At 34.7% G+C, this 25678-nt stretch overlaps 1 protein-coding gene across 7 annotated transcripts in view; it reads left to right on the top strand.

Moving 5' to 3' along the window:
* Window positions 1-25678, top strand: part of CDC42BPA (CDC42 binding protein kinase alpha) — a 310403-nt gene that overhangs the window by 169159 nt on the left and 115566 nt on the right. For 5 of the 7 annotated variants that reach the window (XM_058533588.1, XM_058533583.1, XM_058533582.1 and 2 more), the window contains exons 11-14: window positions 1309-1431; window positions 15743-15876; window positions 24125-24367; window positions 24622-24732. In XM_058533588.1, coding sequence (XP_058389571.1) covers window positions 1309-1431; window positions 15743-15876; window positions 24125-24367; window positions 24622-24732 — 611 coding nt within the window. The remainder of the gene's footprint in view (window positions 1-1308; window positions 1432-15742; window positions 15877-24124; window positions 24368-24621; window positions 24733-25678) is intronic. The other 2 variants (XM_058533586.1, XM_058533587.1) reach the window with 1 other exon arrangement.

A 25678-nucleotide genomic window follows, 5' to 3' on the forward strand; every position in this document is an offset into this window, starting at 1 on the left:
ACCTGGGATTTATAGGGAGGACAGAGATGACAAAGAGGAGGAAGGATACCTACCCCATCTCCATACCCTGCAGTACATGGGGCGGACGGGGAAAAATAGCTCCTGCTAATGTCCATTGGGTATTTTTATATCTCCCCATTTTCAACTCCCAACTTAGATGACTTTTAAATAAACAAACAGACGCTGTTCTTTTAAAAATAGTAAATACAGAAAACACCATTTTTAGCATGTTTTGAATCCAAAGAAAAAGAAATGTGTAAGAAATACTTATTGGATGCAGAAGATCATGATTAGATGCACAATATGGTATATCTTACACCTTTAATTCAAATTAACAAATATTTATTGACCACCGTGCATACGAAGATCATGATGCTATTTTCTGTATAGTTGGTGAAGATGAATTAGAATATCTCCATCCTCTAAAGGTCACAGTCCTTTGGAGTTTAAGTAATATAAATAGTATATTTAAGTAATAATATGTTATATAAGTAATAATATAAGTTATATACAGCAATATATAAACCATGTAAGTAATTTAGTGCAATCAGTAGTGATTTGTACTAACAAAAAATTATGGTGAGGTAAAGACTCACTATTTGGGAACCCTCCATAAGATAGCGGAATAACTATTTTAGGACAAGGGTGGTTTCACTTGTGGCATAACATGGTTTTCAAGTTTTCTTTTTTTCCATAAATTTTGATGATACCTAGGAATAAGCCTCAATAGAGTTAATGTTTCTTCTATACCTTGCATCTTCTGATTAGAACCACAAGATAAATTAATAATCTCTATTTTAATTAAGTTGATGAGCCAAAGTCATCCATAGGTGGACCTCAACTTCCATGCACAAAATTTGGAAGGCCACCCCTTCTGCATTATTATATATTAGCACCTCTAGACCTCCCTTCATACACCACACTCAGTTTGTCATACATACGTCCTGTCTGACGTAGGACGTTGTTGGGTTAACACATGATCATAGTCCCTGCTGGGATGAAAGGGGGCTGAATGGTTGACTCACTGATAAAGTGTTTAAAACTAAAAAGCTCACATATTAGAAGATAGATTCTTTCCTACATGTATTATAATTTTAAAGACATATGCAATGAAGTTTTGTGATTTAATTTTAATGTGTTTACATGCCTTTTGTCAATGGGTAATTAGAATTATATCTGGTGATCAGTATTTGGGTGATCAGTAGAATTATATAAGGATTTCTCTAGAAAGAAATATATTGCTATTAGTTTAAAAAATTTATAAAGTATGGCCATATGTCTCATTCTTTCTTTTATTGTTTTTTTTAGAGTCAACACAGACTGTCCAGGCTCTGCAGTATTCAACTGCTGATGGTCCACTAACAGCAAGCAAAGATTTAGAAATAAAAAACTTAAAAGAAGAAATTGAAAAACTAAGGAAACAAGTAAGAGGTAAATTTCTGTGATTTACTATTAATTCAGTTTAGTAGATTTTTTAAAAAATGTTTTATTCACACACAAAAACATTTATTGAGTACCTGTCCTGTGTTATGTGATGTGAGCTATGTGCCAGGGAGTGAAAAGCAAGTAAGAATGGTTTCTGCTCTCAAGGACCTCACACTTTGGTCTAGGAAAAAGATAAACAAATAGTTTTTGCAATGCACGTGAAAAGACTGTAAGAAAAATAAACATAGGTACATGGAGAGAATGTAGGAGGAGCATGTACCCAGATTTAAGTTAACAAAGATGACTTTTTTGGAAGACTTATTAGTTGGGGATATTTAGTTGGAATTTGTTTGGCAAAGCGTATATGAGTAGGGGAAAGAGTGTTAGGAGAGAGGAAGAAGGAAAGTGTAGACAAGGGAATTACATGTATACAGACATCAAGGTATGTGAAAATTTATTTTCTTTGTAACAATTCATTTTTCAGTGCATTGCTGAGATTAATTAGAATTAATTTTGACAACTGTTGATATGCCTATTGTATCCATTCTTTCATTTATTCCATTCATTCAGTGAATATTTATTGAGAACTGACTATGTACCAGGTGTTGTTTTAGGCTCTTGGTATGCAGGGCTAAACAAAATGACAAAAGTCCTTGTCTTTGCTAGGATGGAGGGCAAACAAGACACATAAAACAATAACTATATAACTTTCTAAATAATGCACTATGTTAGACGGTAATAAAACAGAATAAGGAGAATGGGTCAGAAGTGCAAGATGGGGAGTTTTATGGTTTTAAGTAGGGTGGTCCAGATGTCAGCCTCATTGAGAAGGTGACACATGAGCAAAAACTTGAAGAAGGTAACGGGCTTAGCCGTATAGTTACATGGGAAACACATGTTCCAAGCAGGAGGACAAGCCAGCACAAAGGCCCTAATGTCAAAGTGTGCCGTGTGAGTTCAAATAAAACACAGAGGACGGCATGGCTGGAGCAGAGTGAGCAAGCGAGGAGAATGGAAGGAGATGAGGTTAGAGAGGGAGAGGGATGGAGGGGGCTGTTGCCTGATCAGTAGAGTCTTTGAAGGTGTTTGGTTTTTTCTGTGAGTGAAATGTGAACTTTTTACGGAGTTGAGAGGCATTACATGATCTAAGTATAGGGGTAGAGAAGAGGAGAAGGTACTATTTTAGCTAGGATGGTCAAGCCTCTCCAGAAATGCAGTTTTAGGCCAAAATAAGGAAAAGGAGGAAAAAAAAGAATCTGATACCATGTCTTTTATGAAAAGGATTTTTTAAAATGCCTTATTAATACTTTGCTTATATAAATACACATGGAGATTTTAAATTTGAGCGTAATTTATGCTGTTCTATTTTTTTAAGTGGCTCTCTTCCTAAGAAATATCTATTGTCAAATTTCTGTAGCTTTATCTTTCTACAAATAAGTTAGATTGCGCATATGGTAAGCAGAATCATTTACTTTGCTTTCATATCAACAATAAAACATCATCAGTGGCACTGAATGTGTTCGAGTTCTCTGACACTAAAAAAAGCAGTAAAACACAAGACCAGCGAGGATGGGCAGTAATTTGTCTTCCAAGAGGTCATGTGGATTTGGAAAACTTATTCCTGAGACTATCTCACTTAGGAATTCTGGGAGGAGTTTTTAAATATAGATTGCTTGGGATTTTCTGTGGTGGCCATCATGCATCTGCTAATAAGAAGAGTTTCAGTTCAGCCTTTCTGATCTGTGTGCTTTATGTCCTTGTCTTCTCTGACTGCTCTGGCTGGAACTTGCAGCACTCTGCTGAAGAAGAGTGGTGAGATGGACATCCTGGCTTTGTTCCCAATCTCAGGGGGAAAGCGTTCCGTCGCTCACCATTAAGTGTAATATTAGCTGTAGCTTTTTTATAGATGCTCTTTATCTAGTTAGAAATTCCCCTCATTCCTATATTTCTAAGGTGTTTTTTTTATCATGAATGGGTTTTGAATTTTGTCAAATATTTTTTTCTGTAGTGATTAATGTGAACATATGATTTTTTTTTCTTTGTTAGCTTGTTAGTATGGTGGATTAGACTGGTTGATTTTGAAATATTGAACCAGCCTTACATCCCTGGAATATGTACATCCCTGGTCATGGTGTATAATTATTTCTATATATTACTGAATTCTATTCTATATACATGAGGGACATTAGTCTTTGGTTTTCTTTTTTCTTTTGTACTCCCTTTGTTTTTTTTTTTTTATTGAGATATAATTGACATGTAACATTAATAGTTTCAGGTGTGCAACATAATGATTTGATATTTGCATACCTAATCTGTGAAATGATCACCATAGTAAGCCTAGTTAACACCCATCACCACACATAGTACAGTTTTTTTCTTGTGATAACAGCTTTTAAGAGCTACTTTTTTAACCACTTTCAGACATACAATTCAGTATTATTAACTATAGTCACCATGCTGTACATTACATCCCCAGGACATATTTATTGTATAACTGAAAGTTTGTAGCTTTTGACCACCATTCCCCCTCTTTAACCTACCTTGGACCCCTCGCCTTTTTCAACCACCAATCTGTTCTCTATATCTATGAGTTTAGGTTTTTTTTTTTTAGATTCCACATCTAAGTGAGATCACATGGTATTTATTTTTCTCTGACTTATTTTACTTAGCATAATGTGCTCAAGGTCCATTTATATTGTCACAAATGGCAAGATTTCCTTTATTTTTATGGCTGAATAATATTCAATTGTATATATACCCCACATTTTCTTTATCCGTTCATCCCTTGATGGACACTTAGGTTGTTTGCATGTCTTGGCCGTTGTAGATAATGCTACAGTGAACATGGGAGTGCAGATATCTTTTCAAGTTAGTATTTTTGTTTCTTTCGGGTAAATACCCAGAAGTGGAATTGCTGGATCATATGGTAGTTCTATTTTTAATTTTTTGAGGAACCTCCATACTGTTTTCCATAGTGGCTGCACCAATTTCATTCCCACCAGCAGTGCACAAGGGTTCCTTTTTCTCCACATCCAACACTTGTTATTTCTTGTCTTTTGGATGACAGCAGGTGTCATTCTATTCTATTCTAACAGGTGTGAGGTGATGCCTCATTGTGGTTTTGATTTGCATTTCCCTGATAATTAATGATGTTGAACACCTTTTCATGTACCGTTCATGTTGGCCATCTGTATGTCTGCTTTGGAAAAATGTTTATTCACATCCTCTGCTCATTTTTTAATCGGATTGTTTGTTTTTTCCACCATTGAGTTTTATGAGTTCTTTATATATTTTTTACATTAACCCCTTATTAGATATATGATCTGCAAATATTTTCTCTGATTCCTGGGTTGCCTTTTTATTTTGTTGATGATTTCTTTTGCTGTCCAGAAGCTTTTCAGTTTGATGAAGTCCTATTTTTTTATTTTTGCTTTTGGTGTCCCTTGTGTGGCTGTGGTATCAGTGTAATGCTGGCCTTGTAAAATGAGTTTGGAAGTATTCCCTTCTCTTGCATTTTTTGGAAGAGTTTAAGAAGGATTGGTATTAATTCTTTTTTTAAATATTTGGTAGAATTCACCAGTAAAGCCATCAGGTCCAAGGCTTTTCTTTGTTGGGAGGTTTGAGTACTGATTCAGTATCCTTACTCGTTATTGATCTGTTCAGATTTTTCTATTTCTTCATGATTCAGTCTTGATTGTTGTATGTTTCTAGAAATTTGTCCATTTCTTCTAGGTTATCCAATTTGCTGGCATATAATTGTTCATAGTAGTCTCTTATGATCTTTGTATTTCTATGGTGTCAGTTGTAATGTCTCCTCTTTAATTTCTAACTTTATTTATATGAATCTTCTCTCTTTTTTTGTAGCCTGGCTAAAAGTTTGTCAATTTTGATTATCCTTTTGAAGAATCAGCTCTTAGTTTCAGTGATCCTTTCTATTGTTTTTCTGGTCTCTAGTTCATTTATTTCTGTACTGATCTTTGTTAATTCCCTCCTTCTGCTACCTTTGGGCTTAGTTTGTTCTTTTTCCAGTTGCTCGAGGTGTAATGTTAGGTGTTTGAGATCTTTCTTTTTTTTTTTAATGTAGGCGTTTATCACCATGAACTTCCTTCTTAGAACTGCTTTTGCTGTATTCCATAAGTTTTGGTATATTGTGTTTCCATTTTTATTTGTTTCAAGATATTTTTTGATTTCTCTTTTAATTTCTTATTGACCCATTGGTTGTTCACGAGTGCTTTGTTTAATTTCCAGATTTTTGTGAATTTTCCAGTTTCCTCTTTTAGTGTCATACCTTTGTGGTTGGAAAAGATCCTTAGTATGATTTCAGTCTTACTAAATTTGTTAAGGTTTGTTTTGTAACCTAACTTTTGATGTATCCTGGAGAACATTTCAGGTGTGTTTGAGAAGAATGTATAGTCTGCTGTTGGATGGAATGTTCTGTATACGGCTGTTAGATTAATTTGGTCTAAAGCATAGTTCACAGCAAATATTTCCTTATCAATTTTCTGTCTAGATGATGTATCTATTGTTGAAAGTAGGGTATTGAAGTCCCCTACTATTATTGTATTGTTGTCTGTTTCTCCCTTCATATCTGTTGTATTTGCTTAATATATTTAGATGCTACAATGTTGGGTGCATATGTATTAACAGTTGTTATATCCTCTTGATGAATTGACCCCTTTATTATTATATAATAACCTTTTTGTTTCTTGTTACTATTTTGGGCTTAATGTCTACTTTGTCTAATATAAGTATAGCTACCCTTGTTCCCTTTTGGTTTCCACTTTTTCTTTCCCTTCATTTTGAGCCTATATGTCCTTAAGGCTGAAGTAAGTCTTGTAGGCAGCTTGTAGTTGGGTCTTGTTTTTTAATCGATCCAGTCACTCTAGGTCTTTTTATTGGAGAATTTAATCCATTTATATTTAAAGTAATTATTGATAGATAAGGATTTACTAATCTCATCTTATTGTTCTTCTGGCTGTTTTGTAGTTCTTTTGTTTTTTCTTTCTCTTTTACTGACTTTGTTTGCAAATTGATGATTTTCTGTAGTGGTGAGCTTTGATTCCCTTCTCTTTGTATTTTGTGTATCTGCTGTAGGTTTTTGCTTTGTGGTTGCCATGAAGCTTACATAAAATATCTTATAGTAACAGTCTATTTTATGTTGATAATAACTGTTTATTTTCCCTGTTAATTATATAATTGTTTTAAATATTTCCTCTTCATATGTTTTAGAAGCAAATCAGACAAGGTTATAATGTTTCCTTCAACCATGAAATATATCTTAGAAAACTGAAGTGGAGAAAAAAATCCTATTATATTTACCTATATTTTTACTTAGCACACTCTTTTTTCCTTCCTGATATTGCTGAGTTCCTTGCTTTGTTGGTTGTTTTCTGTTCAGAGCACTTCTTTTAGCCATTTTTAAAGATAAGCCTGCTACCAACTAATTCTCTCTTAGTTTTTCTTCATCTAAGAATGTCTTAATTTTCCCTTCATTCCTAAAGAACATTTTTGCTGGGCATAGGATCCTGGGTTGATAGTTCTTTTGTTCTAGCATCTGAAAAATATTGTATCACTTCCTTTAGGACTCCATGGTTTCAGAGGAGAAATTCACTGTCATTCTGAGTATTTTTCTTCTTTATATAAGGTGTTGTTTTTCTCTGACTGCTTGCAGAGTTTTTAGTTTTCTGATGTTTAATGGTGTGTTTTGGCATGGATTTTTTGGGGATTTATTCTATTTGAGATTTGTTCATCTTCTTGAATCTGTAGATTTGTCTCTTGGGGCAGTTTTTAGACCTTATTTCTTTGGGTGCTTTTACACACCTGCCTACTTTCTCTTCTCCTTCTGGGACTCTGAAGACATGGATGTTAGATCTTTTGTTATCATCCCACAAATCCCCAAGGCTCTGTTTATTTTTGTTTTCATTCTATTTTTTCTTTGTTGTTCAGATTGGTTAATTTCTGCTGTTGTATCTTCCAATTCACTGATTCTTTCCTCTGATCCCTCCTTTGTGCTGCTGAATCCGTCTGTGGAGATTTTTTTTTTTTTGGTGAAGAAGATCAGCCCTGTGCTGACATCTGCCAATCCTCTTCTTTTTTTGCTGAGGAAGACTGGCCCTGGGCTAACACCCGTGCCCATCTTCCTCCACTTTATATGGGATGCCGCCACCGCATGGCTTGCCAAGCGGTGCGTCCGTGTGTGCCCGGGATCCAAACCAGTGAACCCTGGGCTGCTGCAATGGAGCGTGTGCACTTAACCCATTGCACCACCGGGCCGGCTCCCAAGATTTTTATTAATTTCTAAAATTTCCACTTTGTTCTTCTTTAATCTTCTGTTTCTTTGCTGGAACTTTCTGTATCTTTGCTTGGGTCTTCTGTTTGTTTATTTGTTTCAAATATGTTTATAATTGCTCATTGAACCATTTTTATCATAGCTGTTTTAATGACTTGTCAGATAATTCTAACATCTCTCTTATTTTGTTGTCAGTATCGATTTTCTTTACTCTTTCAAGTTGAGATTTTTCTGGTTCTTGGTAGGGTGAGTGATTTTTGGTTAATGACTCTGGATCCTATTTAAACCTTCCATTTTAGTTGACTTTTCTTGACACCACTCTAGCAGTAGAAAGGAGATTGTTGTCTCCTTACTGCCAGGTTGAGGTAGAAGTCCAGCTTCCCCACTTAGCCTCCCTTGACACCTAAAGAAGGGCTCCACATTACTCCTGGAAGGGGTTGGGAGTTCCAACACCCCCCACCCCCAAACCTGGTTTCCAGTGACACTGGCAGGGGTCACCTTATTACTGCTGGGCAATGGTGAAAGTTCTTATTCTCTTCTGACACCACCCCAGTGGGGAGAAGGTGGAGATCCTCATTACTGCTGGGTTGGAGGTGGAAGTCCCTGTGCCCCACATGGTCTCCACTGACACTGCTTGTGGGAAGGGGCTTGGTACCAGCCGGTGGGGTTGAACATCCTGGTCCCCTTCCAGTCCTTCTCTGACTACCCTCATGGTGTGTTTGAGTACTTCGTTATAGCTTCATGTGATTAGCAATCTAGCTCCCTTCTTGTCCTTTGCTGACACAGGTGAGATTGGGCCCCAGGTTTTTTCTGTGGGGTTTAACTTGAGTAGAATAGTTATTTTCTAAGTTTTCTGTCTTGCTAGTTTGCCCCTTTCCTGGTCCTTTGGCTAGAAAGAATAGGTTTTTGTTGGGCTTTTATTCTCTGCCCTTATTGGCGTTTCTGGCTTGCTGGCTTCTTCAGCTTTAAGTCTGGGTGATATGAACCAAATAGAAAACCCATGGAACCTACCACTGTGTTGTTCCAATGTTCTGACACCACTGTGTCAGGTTTCATTGTCCTTAGCCAGTCCTCGTTTTTCTCCAAATTTTAGTCGTCTTATGTGTGTTTTATGTATAATATCCAGGGGTTTTAGTTGTACTTAATGGGAAGAAGGGAAAATATGTCTATTCCGTCTTTCTGGAAGCAGAAGTCCCCAGAGTAAGCTTTTACAATGTAAATCTGATCACGTCACAGCGTCAACATGGTTCTAGGTATTTTCGTCACAAGCATCTTTGCCGCAAGCAGTTTAGCCACAAACATTTTCACCGCACACCTAATGAGCCATGAAGCAATTTTGCCATAAAAGATAAAATAAGTAGTTGACATTTTGGTTTTATTATGGTTTCATTTGGTTGCAAATGGTTTTTTTTAATGAAACATGAAAATTGAATTACAAAATTAAAAAGACTGAAAAATGAAAATACAGAATATTTTAATACAAATATTTGAATATTTAAATGTATGTAGATTCATGCCAATAATGTGCAAAGAATTGATTTTATTTTGTGGGTTTTTACCTAAGCACTTTGTCTTCCAAGAGTTTCGTTCATAGTATCATATGTTTTTTTTGTGTGTGTTGATTCGTCTCCTAGTTAGGCATCACACTTTTTTCTTTTTTTCCACTAAAATGTCTTCCATCATTAAGAGAGGTATCAGTTTCATCCAAATACCGGGATGCATATTTATAACCAAATGAAAACCACTTGTAACCAAATGAAACCAAAACTGTCAATCAACCAGTTATTTTATCTCTTACGGCAGAATTGCCTTTACAACCAATTAGTTGTGCAGCCATAATGTGAACTACTTTTAGTTTTGCCTAATCACCTCCAGGTTTTTCACATTATTCTATTGCTGTTTTTTTGTTCTCTTTCTCCATCCCCGCCCCCCTCTCATTCATTCATTCATTCATTCATTCATTTTTGCTTGTTTGTTTGCTGGAAACATTCTTCATTTGGCAAACTTCTACTCCTCTATAAAACTTTTCACCCCTGACATATGTTTTTTATTTGTATATTGCTTTACTTCCCTTACTTCACCACTCGACCATATGCTCCTTGAAAACAGTGACTTTGACTATTTTATTTATTGTATATCCAAGTGCTTATCATAGTAATTGGGACATAAAAAACCCTAAATCAGTATTTGTTGATGAATGAATGAGTGAATGACTAAATGAAACCTCACTCTTGGAAACCTTCTCAGACCAGTTCCTAAGGTGTCTTCCTACATAGTGTCTTTACAGGCAAGTCCCAACACACTTTCATCTCTTATATTCAAATAAATGGTCCCTGGAAGGAGTCACCCTAACTGGGGAAGTTGGTTACCATTAAACTCCTATGGATTAAAATTTCCTTCCTTTACTTTATTCCTACCTTCCCCCTAAATTCAATGCTTATAGGACTGCTCTTTACTCATTATTTTCTCATCATTTCCCAGGAGTAGAATAGAATTAGTGAAAATACTGTTGAGAGAAAGGGTAAATCCCCCTTTTTAGTATTTTTCTTTCCCAAGCTCTCTTTTCTTGATCATGTGCTAGTCCCAGTGATGCCCTCAATTCCATTCCACCTCTTCAATATCCTTCATTCACTCTTTCATTTTTTTAAATTTTATTTATTTATTTTTTTGTGAGGAACATCAGCCCTGAGCTAACATCCATGCTAATCCTCCTCTTTTTGCTGAGGAAGACCAGCTCTGAGCTAACATCTATTGCCAATCCTCCTCCTTTTTCCCTTTCCCCAAAGCCCCAGTAGATAGTTGTATGTCACAGTTGCACATCCTTCTAGTTGCTGTATGTGGGCTGCAGCCTCAGCATGGCCGCAGAAGCGGTGCGTCAGTGCGCGCCCGGGATCTGAACCCGGGCCACCAGTAGTGGAGCACGCGCACTTAACCGCTAAGCCATGGGGCCGGCCCCACACTCATTCATTTTTAATGTATTTTTTATTGTGGTAAAATATACATAACATAAAAATTACCATTTTAACCGTTTTTAAGTGTACAGTTCAGTGGCATTAAGTGCATTCACAATGCTGTACAGCCAGCGCCACCATCCATCTCCAGAACCTTTTATCATCCCAAACTGAAACTCTTTACCCATTAAACAGTAACTCTCCATTCTTCCCACCTCCAGCCCTTGGCAACCACCATTCTACTTTCTGTTTCTTTGAATTTGACTTCAAAGAACCTCATATAAGTGGAATCATAAAATATTTGCCCTTTTGTGACTGACTTATTTTACTTAGCCTGGTGTCTTCAAGGTTCATCTATGTTGTAGCATGTGTCAGAATCTTCTACCTTAATACAGTATTCCACTGTATGTATATTCAACATTTTGTTTATCCATTCATCCCTTGGTGGACCCTTGGGTTGCTTCCATCTTTTGTTTATTGTGAATAATGCTTCTATGAACATGAGTACAAATATCTGTTCAAGTCCTTTCTTTCTTTTCTTTTGGATATATAGCAAGAAGTGGGATTCTTGGATTGTATAGTAATCTGTGTTTAATTTTTTTAAGAATTGCCATACTGTTTTCCACAGTGGTTCTACCATTTACATTCCCTCCTGCAACATTCATTCATTCTTAATTCAATCCATAAACATATCTATTGAGCTACTACTGTGTACCAAGAATTACACTAGGTACTAGAGGCATAGTGGTAAAGTTGAGGATAAAATCTGTGTTTCGTTCATAATTACACCCAAGCAATCTTAAATATTTTGATGTAAGCACTGGAGATAAAACACTGGCTCCCCTGAGGACCTGCCTGATGAGTAGCCTCAACTTTAGCCCTGGCTCTAAGGAAAAAAAAAAGTGTCCAAATCACCTTCGATCTAATGTTCCTCTAGAGACTTCTTAAGTAAGATCTTTGTGTAAACAGATACCCACCATTAATGTCTTAATACCTTTTCTTTTCCTGTGGCAATGTTTTCCAATATTTTTAAACTCCCAGAAAAAGTTAATAAATTTACAATTATTTACAATTTCTTTTTAATATCTGCTTTCCTCATCACATTCTGAACTCCAAGAGGGTAAGACAAAGTTTCCTGGTACCATATGACAGACACTCAGCACATATTTGTTGACCATCTGCAGACAAAAATAAAAATTCAGGGCCTGGCCCGGTGGCACAGCGGTTAAGTGCACCTGCTCCGCTGCAGCGGCCCGGGGTTTGCAAGTTCAGATCCCGGGCGCGCACCGACGCACCACTTGTCGAGCCATGCTGTGTTGGCGTCTCATATAAAGTGGAGGAAGATGGGCACTGATGTTAGCCCAGGGCCAATCTTCCTCAAGAAAAAAGGGGAGGATTGGCATCGGATGTTAGCTCAGGGCTAGTCCTCCTCACACAAAAAAAATTTTTTTTTAATAAATAAAAATAAAAATTCATACTCTAATTTAATGTTTTTATATGAGAAAAGAAAGGAATGCTTTTTTGTTTTCTAAACAAAACATTTATTGTAACCTGTAATGTGCTTTATAACCTCCTTTCTTTTATTGTCTTAAGGGGTGGTTTGTGCCTCCGTGTACTGTCTCTGTCTCTCCAACCCTAAACTAATTCTCTTTCCGTTTCTCCTTCTGTCCTTTTCTCCATCTCTGTCTCTCTGTCACACACACAGACGCACACGCACGCACGCACGCACACACAGTCCTAATCACGTAAGTAAAGGAGAAGGAGAGTAAATGGAGGGGGTGATAATAGAGGGACCTGTTTTCCCCCATTGTGATTAGAAGTAAAAACTCTGCATCTCAGAATAGTGATGAATTATTTTAGGAGTAAGAGCGTAGTGATAAGAGCACAGTGGAAAGCTTGGACACTGTGCTCTAGTGGGTCAGAGAGATGCTTTTCTTGTTCTGCCAGCCTCCGCTGATTCCTGTCTTAGCCCCTTTGCAATTACCAGTGTTCCACTTGGAGTCGTGCTTTACCGTGGCCCCCTTGCCCTTCTCTTAATCCCTATAATAGCACCCACGTAACCTGCTGCACAGTTCACATCTGATTTTCTGCTTTAGTTATGATTTAAAGAGTGTTACTCTTGTCTTCTTAACTTGATTATCTCCTTCAAGAGAAACCATATGTTATATTTCTCTTATATGCCATACAGTGCAAAGAAAATTACTTACTATGTATTATGCCATCGTTAAATCCTCATTACTAACAGATTGAGCTTCAGAATTCTACTAGCAGCAATGAGCTGAGAACCATTTAGTTGGTGTGACCTAACCCACTTTCCTAGTGATGCTTTTTCTGTTTATTCACTAAAACTAGTTTTTAATAACTTTTATCTAAATGTTATGGCTAATCGTGTTGCATAAGATATTTTTGATAGTCTTTGAGGATTTCTTTAAAACTTTTAATTGAATTTATTATTTGTTGTATGTAAGTAAAGGCTCCTCTGCCTTAGCTATTTTACAGTGGTTGGCTGAAGTTCAGTGCATTCTGGATTTTTCTTGATTTTGGGTTTTTATCTTTGGGAAATACAAAATTCTGTGTATTTCAAATTACGAGTGCTGTACTTCTCTCCATGTTGGAGAATTTTGTAAATGATTGGGTGAGTTTGTCTTCTTCAACACTTCTTTATCCATTTCCTCTTGTACTTCTCATAATTTACATGTTGTTGTTTACATGAATATTTTGAGCTTTTCAGGCATTTTTAAAGTGTCTGAAACATGAAACATGAAAACATGACATATATTTCATATATTTACTTAACTACTCCATTGCAAAGCAGCCAAAGTGAAATGGCTGGGATAAAACTGAAATTCAGCCTATTTTGAAATCAAACAAAACATCATTTAAGCCTGTTGAACCTATCCCATGTAGTACATTTTGCTGTAAGCTTTATATACTGCAGACATTTTATGGAATACTGATGTCATTTTTGTTTCTAACAAAGAGCAGTTATGATAAGTGAATGACTCAATATGCAAAAAAATTTAACATGCTAGGGAAGAACTCTTCAAAGTAGGAGAAGGAAAGTGAGCATTCTCAGAAGGGATCACTAAATGTACCATATTACTACTCTAGATTGATACACCTTAACCATAAAATTTAATTAAAATGGCCCCAAAAATGACAGAAGTCAGCTGTGTCACACACTACATGTTTTGACTCCAAATTATTAGAAATAACAGACTAAATTGGTATCTACTTTAGAAATTGTTGAAATCCTAAAAATGTTAAAAACTTAAAATAACAGAAAAATATCACTTAAAAAATGTTTGAGGGGCCGGCCCGGTGGCACAAGCGGTTAAGTGTGTGTGCTCTGCTGCGGCAGCCCGGGGTTCACTGGTTCGGATCCCGGGTGCGCACCGACGCACTGCTTGGCAAGCCATGCTGTGGCGGCGTCCCATATAAAATGGAGGAAGATGGGCAAGGATGTTAGCCCAGGGTCAGTCTTCCTCAGCAAAAAAAAAGGAGGATTGGCAGATGTTAGCACAGGGCTGATCTCACACACACACAAAAAAAATGTTTGAGAGAAGTTAGCATAAACAGAAAAATTCCCACATGAAATGCTGAAATTTGACAAAATGATAAAATGTAATTTTCTAAATATAAAACTAAGTACCTTGTGATCCTTAAGATTAAACATCCTATGATCTTATTAACTTATACTATTAAGACAAAGTGAAAACTAGTTAAATGCAGCTTTGCAGATTTTTTCAAAAATTGTTAAAACTATGCTATCCATAAAAGTATACTTTCAAAATACCTAAGATATATAAGCTTTTAATAAACCTACAAGTTTAGGGCACTGAACATCAGTAAATTGTTTATTTATAAAATCTAGAACCAGTTAGTGTGTGATACACTAATGAATTTAAGTGACTGACTACAGGACTTGTCTATACAAATGAAATGCTCTTTTCAGTAGGACTAACGTATTATAAAGACTGCTTCATTTACTGAACGCATCAAACTCAACCATGGGCAATACTTTGCACGTTTGTTCCCACACTTTAATTTGCAAATGAGTCACCTACAGGTCTTGTTAACATACAGGGTCGGATTCATTAGGTGTGGGGTGGGGCCTGAGGTTCTGCATTTCTAACAAGCTCCGAGAGGATGCTAATGCTGCTTGCCTGGGGATGGCTCTCTGAGTAACAAGGTTGTAAGGAATCAAGAATATCCAGAACAGAATTAACAATGAACGTGTTTAGATTTCTCTGTTTTCACTGGCTTCAGTTCTTTTATTTGCTAATTTACTTTTGATGCCAGGAATGTTTTCTTATCAATTTATTAAATTTTATTTAAGTGTATGTTAAAATTAATAATTTAATTTTGTTTCATAATAACCCTTCTGAACTGATGTTAACATTATTTAATAACATTACTTTCTAAGTTGGAGAGGTTGATGCCAGAATTCCTGGGCTCTAGTCTTAGCTCTGGAACTCATGTAGCAATGTGACCTTAGGCAAGTTATTCAGTTTCCTGAACCTCAGTTTCTTCACTTGAAAAGTGGAGGAACTGACCTAGATCAGAGGTTTTCAGATAATTTACTTTTAGAAATTGGAGTTTATTCTTCCTATCACCACTGGTGAAACCAGGCTGGGTGATCTGAAATCACAATTTTAGAAGCAAAACCATTTTACAGTAATTTGACTAACATCAACAGAGGAATGCTAACCAATGGTAGAGGAGAACTTGTGTTTTGTTTGTTTGGTTTCATTTTTTTTGGTTAGTTTTTAATTGTTCTGAAGATACTGTTTTTAGAAATGTGGTCTCTTTTTCCTAACAGGCATGTAAGGCATTTTTGTACCTAAATTTTGTGCAAAAATTTTGCACATCTTCACACTGGCGTTAGCTGTACACCATCATAACAGTGAAATGATAAGCATTTAATTGTCATGAATCATAGTGGTATATGGTGTCAGTAAGCCTAATACAAAATTCAAAATACTGTATTTTTTAAAAGATTTAGTTGTTTTAAACCTTGGTTTCAAGCATTTGTTTTTATACAAATAGTAAAAGAAATACTGTCTTCTCTTTTTAGAATCAAGTCACTTGGAACAGCAACTTGAAGAAGCTAATTCTGTGAGGCGAGAACTAGATGATGCTTTTAGACAAATCAAGGGTTATGAAAAACAAATCAAAACATTACAACAGGAAAGGGAAGACTTAAATAAGGTAAAAACATATGGATAGATTGTGAAAGCCTTTCTGAATTCTTAACTTTGTTTAATTTGTATACTGAAAGCATTTATAATGAATTACAATAATATGTAGTATATTTTTTCTATAAAAAGTTGGTCTAAACATTTAAAAACTACTTTGGTGTATGTCATTTGATTAATAGCTAGTAATGAAGAAACTTTTATTTTCCTGGCTTTACAGTTCAGGATCTTTTGTTCTTTTGCAAAGTTAGTCAAAGGACTCGATTAGAGTGAGTGTTATTGAAAAAAATATTATGAAGGAATAAGAGGTTGGTAAAATCTGTTTAGTGTCTATGGAAAAATAAAAAAATACAGGCATATTTTCATTATGACTTGCTGATATGAACATTCTTGAAAGATTATAATACAAAATTTAATTATTTGTGATTTTTTATGATTTATCATTTTTTATAATGATTTATGATTTTAATGCTTTAGTGATTTTTTTAAATGTCAGTTTGTTTTTCAAAGCATGGACAAACAAGCTGAAGTAATTTTCCTAAGAACTTTGTGTGATACTTAAACAGTATTATAAACATCAACAAAATTTATTAATAGCTAAGACATTGTAACAGTCCAATAGAGTAAATAATATTCAAGCACTAGAGAAAAATACTTTACTTAAACCACATGCTGTGTGTACTTTGCCTTTCATTAACAAATAAAAAAATATTGGAATTAATATTAGCCAATGCAAAAAAGAAATGAGTGGTTTAGGCATAGTATAAATTGTATTCAGTGATGTGGTATATAATACATTGATAATACAGAATAAAGTCCTTCTGGGCAAGATTTATAAGTCTTGCTGCCAATAAAGAAATGGAGACAATTAAAATTAAAACAAATAGAGGCTGGCCCAGTGGCGTAGTAGTAAAGTTCTTGTGCTCTGTTTTGGCGACCCGGGGTTCTGGGGTTCAGATCCTGGGCATGGACCTACACACCGCTCATCACGCCATGCTGTGGCGGTGTCCCACATACAAAATAGAGGAAGATGGGCATGAATGTCAGCTCAGGGACAATCTTCCTCAAGCAAAAAGAGGAAGATTGGCAACAGATGTTAGCTCAGTGCCAATCTTCCTCCAAAAAAAAAAAAAACAAGAAAAAAAAAGAAAACAACCTTTTGCTGATGAAGATCAAAAAGACTAACAGAGAAAGCTATAAAGGTTAAATTGAATTAGATTATTATGTTTTTACTTTTTTCTTGATGCAATTTCAAGCAATTTTGTGTATAGATCTATTTAAATTTATGGCCAATTTAATGATATATGTAATTTATAACAATTAGATGTTCTATTTGTTTTAATAATATTATAGTAATATTAGTGGTTACTATTATATATTTAAAGGTAGGATTACTCAGTCCAGCTTAGTTAACATAATAAGGATGAGAATCTGATATCTGAATTTATCATAACATGTATTTTGCCAATTTTTAATGTTTTAATATTAAAAATCTTTTTAGTTTATTTTCAAAAGAGGATAGTGCTGAAAAGAAACAGATTATATTGATAAAGAATTTTAAATGATTTGCTTAATATCTTACAGGCAGCAGATATTCTTTTTAAAACTTTTTTCATTTGATGTATGTAAAAGAATAAATGTAACTGTATAAGTTTTGACACAAATAATAAAACGAACACCCTTAGAACCCACCATCTAACTTAAGAAATAGAACACTGCCTATTTTGTGGCATAGCCCTGAGTGGCCATTTCTTATCCCTTTCTTCTGACTTCCCTGAAATGGTGATTACTGTTCTGAATTTTATGTTAATCATTCCCTTACTTAAAAATTTTTTTTATTACATATTAATATATCTCTAAACAATATATTATTTAGTGTTGCTTGTTTTTGAGCTTTGTAGTATATGCAATCTTTTGTAATTTGTTTTTTTCACTCAACTTTATATTTTTAAGATTTATCCATGTAGGTGTAGGTCATTCATTTAGTTGCCATATACTATACCATTGTGTGAACACCCCACAATTTATTTATCCAGTTTTTTGTTTACAGACATTTAGCTTGCTTATAATTCATAGCTACTATAAGTGATGCTGCTTTGAACATTCTTGAACATATATCCTGATACACACACACACATGCAGGGATAGAATAATTGGGTCATAGCAATGCAAATATTCTATTTTTTATGATAATACCAAATCATTTTCCACTGATTGTTCCAATTTATACTCCCAGCAGTAGTATATAGGAGTTTTCATATTCAACAATACTTCATATTGCTAGATATATTATTTTTGGCCAACCTAGTCTAAATTGATATTTTTGCCCTCAAATAATGTTTTATTATGGTCTTAATAATTCATATTTCTCTAACTGCTAATGAGATTATCTTCACATATGTCCATTTATCACTTATATTTCTTCTTTTGTGAAATGCCTCTTAATATCCTTTGTACATTTTTCTTTTGGGCTTTGTCTTTTTCATATTGGTTTGTAAGAATTCTTGAAAATTTCTGGACCTGTTAATTTTTTGTCAGTTATGTATGTTACGGATGTCTCCCAGCTAGTAGCTTGTCTTTTCACTTTCTTTATGGGATTTTTTGCTTAACAAAAGTTTTTAGTTTTTTTTTTTTTTTTTTGTGAGGAAGATCAGCCCTGAGCTAACATCTGTGCTAATCCTCCTCTTTTCGCTGAGGAAGACCGGCTGTGAGCTAACATCTATTGCCAATCCTCCACCTTTTTTTTCCCCCAAAGCCCCAGTAGATAGTTGTATGTTATAGTTGCACATCCTTCTAGTTGCTGTATGTGGGATGCGGCCTCAGCATGGCCGGAGAAGCGGTGTGTCGGTGCGCACCCGGGATCCGAACCTGGGCCGCCAGCTGCACAGCGTACGCACTTAACCGCTAGGCAACGGGGCTGGCCCAAAAGTTTGTAGTTTTAATGTAGTCAAATTTATCAATCTTTATTTTTATGGTTAGTGCATTGGTTGGCTTGTGTAAGAAATCTGAGGTAAAAAATAATTCTCCTAAATTTTTATCTTGAAGTTTTTAAGTTTGGTCTTTCATATTTAAATTTTTAATGCATCAGAAATTTATTTTTGTATATCCTGTGAGATAAGGATCCAATTTCACTTTTTCCCATATGGCTAACCAGTCGTTCATTTACTACCAAAATAGGCCTTCCTTCCCTCAGTGATGTGCAATGTAACCTTTGTCATGTATTAAATTTACATTTATGCATGAGTCTGTATCTCAACTCTCTACTCCTTGAAAACTGTGATGGGATTTTGATTAAAATTGCATTAAATCTATAGAGTAGTTTCAGGAGAATTGACATTATGATATTGAGTCTTGACGGTCTTAATATCGATGTTTGTTAAGATTATTCAGAATGCACACACAGATTTTAAGGGCAGAGCAAATTGTTATGATTTACATACAGCAAAAAAATAACCACATGGCTCCTCTGTGTGCCAATTCTTACTTCTGGGGCAACGCAGTGAGAACTGGATGGATAAAGCCCTACACATAAAGTCTGTGTATAGACGAGGAGCCCCGAAAAAGGGAATCAGGGTGTTTATGTAGAGGAGAGGAGCAGATGCTTCCTGCTTCCCCCATCTCCACCCACCCTTCTGAGAGTCTCCTTGGAAACCTAAAGAGAAGGATCTAGGACCCTTTGGAATATAAATAAATCACTCCACTGGAAAGATAAGCCCAGAGTCTCCAGTCCAGCTCTATAGAGGATATCTCCCAGGTCCAGGCTCTTATCTCTCTCCCCACCTCTCCTTGAAATGTAAACACGTATGTCCAGGAGTTAAATCTCTGGCATTTTCTCACTATCTAAATTAGTCATAAATTACTGTACAGGGCTTGCTTTTAGCCCAGGTCCCAAGTTTCAGTAAAATTTGCTTAGAAAGGCCTAACTGTACAAAAACATAAAAATATTTTCTCGACAGCCCCACAGTCTTTTTATCCACAAGTATGGTATAGCTCTCTCTGTCTTTACAGTCTTATAAAATGTTTTTCCATATAAAATTTTATATAGGTCTTGTTTGTCTTTCCTTAAATTTATTATTCCACTATTTTTTTCACATTTTAAGTGGTATCTTTAAAAATTATATTTTCTTACTGATTTTGTCCTAACAACATTGCTAAACTCTTATTAATTGTAATAATATATTTGAGATTCTTTAAGGTTTTCTGCAATTAATGACAGTTTTGTTTCTTCCTTTTTTGGTTTTTATGACTTTTCTTTCTCTCCTTGTCTTACTGTATTAGCTAGGATCTCCAGTGCAATGTTGAATAGAAGTGTGATAGCAGGCATCCCTATCTTATTCGTGATTTCAAAGAAAATGCCTTTAATATTTCACCACTAATAATGTTTTCTGTAAGTTTTTGGTAAATACTTTTTATCAGGTTAAGGAAGTTATCTTCTGTTCCTCTTTTGCTAATCATTTTTATCAAGAATGGGTATTGGATTTATTAAATGTAGTTTTCTGCACACTATTGCAGTAAATATCTAGGAACTTATTACTGTCTGTTGATGTAATTACATAATTGTTCTCCTTTAATAAGTTGGTGTGGTGAATTACATTTATAGACTTTTTCCAATGTTAAACCACTTTTGCATTTCTGGGTTAAACCTAAATTGCCTATGTATTATCTCCTAAATAATAATATGATAGTATAAGTAACACTTATGTAGCATCTGTTCTAGTAGCACTGTTTTAAGTGCTTTACTTATATTAGATCATTTAATCTTTATAAGAGTCCTGTGATTTAGGTATTATTATACTGATTTTACAAATGATGAGACTGAACACAGAGAAGTTAAGTACACTTGCTCAAGATCATTGAGTTAGAAAGTGGTGGAGCTGAAATTTTAACACAAGGAGTCTAGTTCCAGAGTTTATGCTGAGCCACATTATACATCACTGGAACTGAGTGGCTAATGTCTTTTTTTTGGGATTTTTTATTTGTTTTCATCAATAAGATTGGCTTGTAATTTTTTTCTCTTATCTTTCTGGTCTTTTTTCAATACCAAGATTATACTGGTTTCATAGAATGAGTTGGGTAGCATTGCCTATTTTTCTGTTTTCTGGAAGAGTTTGTATAAGAGGGATGTTTTGTTCTTGAAACATTGGAGGAATCACCTGGGATTGTAAAACCATGTGAGCCTGGAGATTCTCCCCCACTGGGGGGATGGGGAATGTTTGTTAACTATTGGTTTACTTTAATTGTTATAGGACTACTCAGGCATTCTATTTCTTCTAGAAACAGTTTTGATAAATTGTATTTTTGTAGGAATTTGTTCATAAGTTAACAGATTAATCGGCATAAAGTTTTTCATTGTTCTTTTATTATTTTTTAAATGCTTCTAGATTTGTAATGATAACCTCTTTTTCTTTCTTAATATTATTTCTTTGTGCATTTATTCTTATTCCTCTGTTTGATTTCACCAGATGTTTGCCCATTTTATTATTTTTCTCAAAGAACCAGCTTTTGACTTTGTTGATCCTCATTATTCTCACATTTCTTTTTCATTAATTTTTGCTTTTATCTTTATTATTTTCTCATATTGAGGGGAAAGGTTAATGCATTGTTCTATCTCTAACTTTTATGTGAAATTCCAGTGAATTTCAATCTCTTTTTTAGGTGTAATATAAGTATTTAAGGCTATAAATTTTCCCCTAAGTATACCTTTTACTGCATCCCCAAGTTTTAGTATGTACTAAATGTTTTTGGTTTTTGTATTTTTAATTTTTTTTAGTTCTAAATATTTTAATATCCTTTATGGTTTCTTTCTGTAAGTTATTATGGAATTCAGCCTTTTTATTTTTGATTTCTATTTTAATGGTAATATTAAAGAACTTGACCTATGTCATATCTGTTCTTTGAAATCTACTAAGACTGGCTTCATGGCCTAGACTGTTTCATTTTAAATGTTCAATAAATGCTTGAGAAGAATGTGTGTTTCCAATATTGGGTGCAAACTTCTATATATGAAGTTTATTAATTGAGCTTTTCAAATCTTCTTTATATTCACTATTTTTTTGTTAAAACTACCTGGTTTATCTATTAATGATTCAGAAATTGAAATTTCTCATTATGGTAATGTATTCACCAATTTTTCTATGAACTTCTAGTAATTTCTTTCTAATATATTTTGAGACTGTCTTGTGGAGTGCACAAAAGTTTAGAATGGCATTTCTTCCTAGTGAATTGAATTTTATCATTGTATGGTGACAGTCTCTATTCTTAATAATGCTTTTTCTATTAAAGTCTAGATTTTGTTTCTTAGTTTGGTCTAACAAACTGTCTTTAAACTGGTGAATGGAGCCCTTTTGTATTTATTTTGATTACTACTGTATATGGACATGTTTCTACCACTTTACTTTTTGCTTTCTGTTTGTCATGCTTTTCTCTGTTTATCTTTGTCCTCTTTCTTGCTTTTTTTTTCAATTGTAGTAAAATACATATAGCATAAAATTTACCATCTTAACCATTATTTAAGTGTACAGTTCAGTAAAGTACACATTGTGGTGCAATCTACAGAATTCTTTTCATCTTGGGAAATTTTTTCCTGATTGTTTTTTTATTGTGACATTCTTGTTGTACATTATTGTTTGTCCAGTCACCCTTTAAATGCATCCCTCCACCCCTTGTAATTTTTTCCTGATTTTGAATTGAGGTTTTTGTTTGTTTTCTTTTTCCTGTTTTACTCACTGCTCATTCTAGCAGTTTCTGATAGTTACTCTTGAATTTTATCATGCACGTTGAACAAAGTCTGTTTAATATCTTAAACTACTCCTCCCAAACGATTTAAGGACTTTGAACTGTATTACCTCTTCCTAACTTCTGTGCTGTTTTTGACCAATATTTTAGTTATATCCTTTTTGTTTACTGTATTGAGACATTTTTATAGTGCAGTATTATATACGTTTCTTTACATTTGTATGTGTATTTCCTAATTTCTTAGCCTTCCATTTCTCTTTCATTAGCTCTTCCTTCTAAAATCATTTTTCTTTTTCCTGAAATAAGTTTTCAGAGGTTCCTTTAGTGCAGATCTGATTGTGGTAAGCTCTGTCAATTTTTGTTTGTATGAATTTCATTATTTTAGCCTCACACTTGATTGTAATTTTTCTGGGTATACAATTTTAATTATTTTCTCATCTCTTTAAAAATATTTTCCATTGTTTCTATTGTTACTTCTTAGATGTCTGCTCTGAGTCTAATTATCCTTTTTTTTTTTCTTGAGGATGGAGAATAGGTGATTTGTCTTTTTTTCCTCTGATTTCTATTAAGGACTTTTATTTTGATTTGGTGTTATAAAATTTTTTTTTTTTAAAGTTTCTAGATTTGAGTTACTTTTTATTTTTCTTGCTTCATAAATGTAGAGCTTCCTATATTGATGGATATAGGTGGATTCATGTCTTTAATTTTAACACTTAAATTTTTTTCATTTCTAAATATTCCAGAAAGTTGTTTTATAAATCTGCCTGGTCCCTTTTGGTAGTCTTTTGTCATTTTCCCATTTTTATGATTTCCTTTTATTTCTTCAAACATTTCATACAAAGAAATTTTATGTCTATATCTGATAATTCCAATATCCAAATACCATTGGGGCTTATTATTATTGTTTCTGTTGTTTGCTTATGATTGTTTGTTCTTTGGGTATTTGGGAATCTATGATTGTGAGCTCATGTTTGCATGCCCTTCAAAAAGCTAGATTTGAGATTCTTTTCCTCAAAGAATATTTGCATTTCCTTTTTACTGGGAGACAGGTGGTTCTACTGACCCGAGTCTACTTTAGCACCCTCTAAGTTTCTCACTTTAACCAGGACTTTAGTTTTTTCTCCTTGCTTCGGACCTAAAGTTTAGTTTCCACATCGAGAGCAACCCTTGTTTTAATCAATTGTAATCATTCAATATAATTTTTTTTACATTTCACAAATATCCATTAATTTCACAAAATCTTTATTTTGACCATCATATCTTGTATTCTTATACTCTTTATTTATTTGTAGAAACTGAGGTGCTAGAAGGTTAAATCAGCTGTTCCTTTGCAGTTAGCCTGTTAGCATAAGGAATTGAGAATATGAACAGAGTACCATGTTCTTAGTATCTGTTCAAAAGTAGTTCTTTTCTTCTAATTTTGAATAATTTTGGCCCTTCTTAACTTCATGATAGCTACTTTGTTGGCCAAATTTGGTCCCTAGGTTGCAGAATTGGTAACTTATATTCTTTTTACAAAACTGTAGGAACTAGTCCAGGCTAGTGAGCGATTAAAAAACCAATCCAAAGAGCTGAAAGACGCACACTGTCAGAGGAAACTGGCCATGCAGGAATTCATGGAGATCAATGAGCGGCTAACAGAATTGCACACCCAAAAACAGAAACTTGCTCGCCATGTCCGAGATAAGGAAGAAGAGGTGGACCTGGTGATGCAAAAAGTTGAAAGCTTAAGGCAAGAACTGCGCAGAACAGAAAGAGCCAAGAAAGAGGTTAGTAGTCAGGCAAATTCTGTAGTGCCCGTGGGGTAGTGATTAAAGCTACTTTTTCAGACTAGTGAAATAATATATATTTCATTCTCTAATTTTTGGAAAAAGTTGTTTTTTTAGTTTGGTAATATTATTTAATAAGAATTTCAAAATTTGAGTTATCTTCCTATTACAAGGTAGATTCCCATGGGGAAAAAGCATTTTGTTGGAAAAGCAATTATAACTATAAAATCTGCTTTTTTCATTTTATTTTAAAGCTGGAAGTTCACACAGAAGCTGTAGCTGCTGAAGCATCAAAAGACAGGAAATTGCGTGAACAGAGCGAGCACTATTCTAAGCAACTGGAAAATGAATTGGAGGGACTGAAGGTATTTGATCTCACATTTATGAAGTCAAATTAATTTTCTCCTCTTTAGGCTTAATAGGAATTACTTATGTACGCTCTTTGGTGTAGAGTGAAAACTAGCTATCCTTCAAATATTAGTATTCTTAATTCTCTTTCTTACCAGTGGCAAGCTAATAGAGACTTCCTAATCATGCTGGAAGGAAAGGGAAGGCTATGTTTAGTGGGAAGAAGAAATCTATCAGGAAGGAGTTAAAATATTTATGAAGGGCTGCGTACCTGGACAAGATGTGTTGGTAGTCTGCATGGGAGGCATTGTTAGATATCCAGATCCTCTGTCTTGTGAATGACAGGAGAGCTCAGAGGTAGCTCTGCAGATGCTTCTGTTAGGTGGGATGAGATGATAATGGACATGGGCTAATACATGTTTGCAAAAGTACTTAGCAAGGGAAATCCTTGTGCCAGCTCTAGAGTTGGACTACCTGATTTTAACTCCCAGCCTCATCAGTTACTATCTGTGTAATGCTGGACAAAATATTTAAACTCTTTGGGCCTTAATTTTCTCATCTGTAAAACCCTATCTCATTTGTTTTATCTAAGGAGTACATACGTATGTATGTAAGCTGACACAAGTGCTCAATAATATCAATAATATTAATATTATGTATGTCAAAGTGAGAGAATTGGGATTAAATTGACATCATATTTCTACAACACTAAATTATAATCTGAATATGATGTCTGCCTTTTCTTGACTTTAACCTTTGCATATCCCTTTTCCTCTGCATTGTCTGCCAGCCCGCACCTCCACCCACTCCTTGCATAACCATGCCTAGTCTAGCGTCTTATTCGTTCAGCAAATACAAGAATCAAGTTGAATGTTATCTCAGGAAGTGAGTATTTCTTATTCTGTGCTGCTATAGGATTCTGTTAATAACTGTAGCAAAGCTCTTATTGTAATTATTTATTCA

Source organism: Diceros bicornis, chromosome 38 (assembly GCF_020826845.1).
Source record: "Diceros bicornis minor isolate mBicDic1 chromosome 38, mDicBic1.mat.cur, whole genome shotgun sequence".
Lineage (NCBI taxonomy): Eukaryota > Metazoa > Chordata > Mammalia > Perissodactyla > Rhinocerotidae > Diceros > Diceros bicornis.